At 44.6% G+C, this 3,092-nt stretch overlaps 1 protein-coding gene across 1 annotated transcript in view; it reads right to left on the bottom strand.

Annotated features, from left to right (window-relative positions):
* Window positions 1-1,949, bottom strand: part of FMO5 (flavin containing dimethylaniline monoxygenase 5) — a 45,901-nt gene extending 43,952 nt beyond the window's left edge. Inside the window, 2 exon segments of the mRNA XM_023734849.1 lie at window positions 1,210-1,387; window positions 1,842-1,949. Coding sequence (XP_023590617.1) covers window positions 1,210-1,344 — 135 coding nt within the window. The 5' untranslated portion in view covers window positions 1,345-1,387; window positions 1,842-1,949.
* Between the last annotated feature and the right edge of the window lie 1,143 nt (window positions 1,950-3,092).

The raw sequence follows: 3,092 nt of genomic DNA, 5'->3' as shown, positions 1-3,092 counted from the left end.
GGTGTAGTCACTTCAGAGGTTCACCGTTCAGCCGGGGATTGGACAGCCCCATAAAACCAAATGGGACTAATGAGGCACAGCAGTCCAGGGACAAGGACTAGAAGGCAGAAGGGGACAGGAAAGCTGGTGAGAGGGAACCCAAGGTTGAGTAAGGAGAGAGTTGACATGTAGTGGGGTTGTTAACCATTGTCATAGGGCAATATCTGTACTATTTAATGAGAAACTCTTTTGTTCTGTAAACCTTCATCTAAAGTAAGAATAGCAGCACAACTGGAAGAAAGTAATCGACATCACTGAATTGTACATGTAGAAATTTTTGAAATGGTGTATCTTTGGCCGTATATATTTTCACCAAAAGAAAAGGTCCTCCAAGGCTGAGAAGGGAGAGTGTTGACGTGGTGAGGGGTTGTTAACCAACGTCATAAAACAATATGTGTACTGACTGTTTAATGAGACACTATTTGTTCTGTAAACATTCACCTAAAGTACAATAAAAAAATTAAAAAATAAATAAACCACTTCACTGTTAAAAAAAAAGAAACAAAACCCAGCTGCAGGTGCCCTTTGCCTTCTACTGAAGATGGGGACCTTGAACTACCTGTTTCTCAAGGGAAGGAAATGTTTAAAGCAAACAAGGCAGCCAGATGTGTTATTTCATTTAAGGATATAGGACTGTCAGAGAACTAACTAAAGTGAACCAGAGTTCAAATAAGACAAAATGAAAAGCTAAGAGAAGACTAAAAAGAGAGATTCCTGGGAGGGGTTGTAAGCAAGTAATTCTAGCCCACTTACCTAGTAATACCAGGAGCAACCACCCTAACTGTTCTAACCACTGTGTGTTTTCTAATGTTTATTCTGGTTACTCCCAGGTTGTTTCCCTTTTCTGAATAGTGGCAAAACCCTTCAAATGAAAATGGTCTCTGTGTCAACTTCAGAAGCAACCAAAAACGAAAAACAAGTGACACCTGTGGCTGTTTGCAGCCAGTCTAGGGAAAGAGTAACCGCATGGAACCCGAGGTGACAGCCTCGGAGAAGGGAGGTCAGAATCCTTCTGGCTGTGGCAAGAAAGAAAAGGGGGAGCCAGACTAAGATGGAATTCTAGCAGGTGGAATCACTATCGAGCCCATCACATTCCATGACACTATATAAAAAGTCTCATGCACCTAGCCTCTGGGAGTGTTCCAAGTATTAGCGGAACAGGAGGTTTACCTGGAACCTCCAGAGCCCTCCGATGTCATCTGTCCTTTCAAAGCAGACAGGCTCCAAACCTTCTTCCAGGCAGCACTTGATAGAAGTCAGCCCACTCATCCCTCCCCCAATCACAGCAATTCTTTTCTTGGGCATGGTCTCTGGAGATATTCACTGGGCTGGGTCAATGCCACTTGTCCTAAAGAAAGGATGAAAAAAAGAAAGAAAGTACACATTAGTTCCCACCTCTCCAGGAAGACGTTGGTTGGCTATGGCATCCAAATAAGTGCTACAAGAGATGCCTTTGGAGACACCAGATCCTGCTGTTCAATTGCTGTTGTTGTTAGGTGCCTTCGAATCAGCTGTTCTATTAGAGCTAGGGAATTGCTACGCGCATGGGACGCGGAAGGCCTGCACTTGCCAGACCAGAGCTACGAACGCTCCGCCGGCGGTGGTACCCTACCTCACTGCCTTTCCGGCAGCACCGGCCAAATCTCCAGCTGCGATCTGAATGGTATGCTGAACTTTCAACTGCCTTCAAACAAAGATAAAGCAACAGCCTGCAAACAGCAGCAAACGGGAAGGAGCTGTTCCGCTCCACCTCCTCTAGCCAACACTCTGCCCACTCAGGGGCATTTATTCTTGCTCCTCACCTGGGAATAAAACGTGGGCGTAACCTGTGTTGGACAGAAAAAATTAACCCTACAACATCTCTACTTTTCAGCGGCAGCTGCCAGCATTCTCAACTACGCCCTCTGCAGATGGACCTGCCCCCTTTTCCATCCCTCCCCGCCCCTCCGCTTCAACTTTTAACTTCCTGGTTGTTGCCTTAAAGTGACAAACTGCTACTGATGAAGGCAAACACTGTCAATACCCCCATAGTAAATCTTGCTCTAAATGCTTAAGTGGAGAACACTTACCTTTCAGGACATCTGGAGAAAATAGTGATGTCAGCCCTGTCTTCCACCCTCCCCCGGCCCCATCTCCCAAGCCCTCCAGACTGAATCTTTGGATCTACACTAGTGGTAGAAACTTACTTTAAAATCGCTATCATCTTACAATTTAGTGGCAGGAGACCAAAACATAAATGGATAATTTCAATAAAAATAATACTTTTTAAAAGTGCTATTACACAGTTACAGCAGCAGGTAAAAACACAAAAGATCCATTTTTAAAAGGTAACTGTCTTAGTCATCTAGTGCTGCTATAACAAATACCACAAGTGGATGGCTTTAACAAAGAGAAGATTATTTCCTCACAGTAATGGAGGCTAAAGGTCCAAACTCAGGGCATCAACTCCAGGGGAAAGCTTTCTGTCTCTGTCGGCCTTCTCATCAATCTTCCCCCAGACTAGGAGCTTCTCAGAGCTGGGACCCCAGATCAAAGGATGCGCTCTGCTCCCAGCGCTGCTTTCTTGGTGGTATGAGTTCCCCCCTCTCTGTTTGCTTCCCTTTCATCTCTTGTAAGATAAAAGGTGGTGCAGGCCACATCCCAGGGAAACTCCCTTTACATAGGATCAGGGTGTTACAATCCTACTCTAATCCTCTGTAACATAAAATTACAATCACAAAATGGAGGACAACCACACAATACTGGGAATCATGGCCCAGCCAAATTGATACACACATTTTTGGGGGGACATAATTCAATCCATGACAATAACTTAAAATTTTCAAATATAAAATCAAGAGTCCTTATCAAGCAGAAAAGGCCAAAGTAATGAATATAGGATTTCACACACTGGGTCAGAATCCGGGCCCATCCAGCCCAGGATTCTATTTTGACAGATGTACTGGGTTATAGGAGGCATTGTTCGTGGCTGACAAAACCCTTGTTCACCTTCTACCACTCCCAGAGTCAACTTTGCTCAAGCTGACACCTATTGATGCCAGGCCTGGATTTTG

This window comes from Trichechus manatus, unplaced genomic scaffold, assembly GCF_000243295.1.
Source record: "Trichechus manatus latirostris isolate Lorelei unplaced genomic scaffold, TriManLat1.0 scaffold00073, whole genome shotgun sequence".
Taxonomy (NCBI): Eukaryota; Metazoa; Chordata; class Mammalia; order Sirenia; family Trichechidae; genus Trichechus; species Trichechus manatus.
This window is presented reverse-complemented; position numbering and strand designations above follow the sequence as displayed.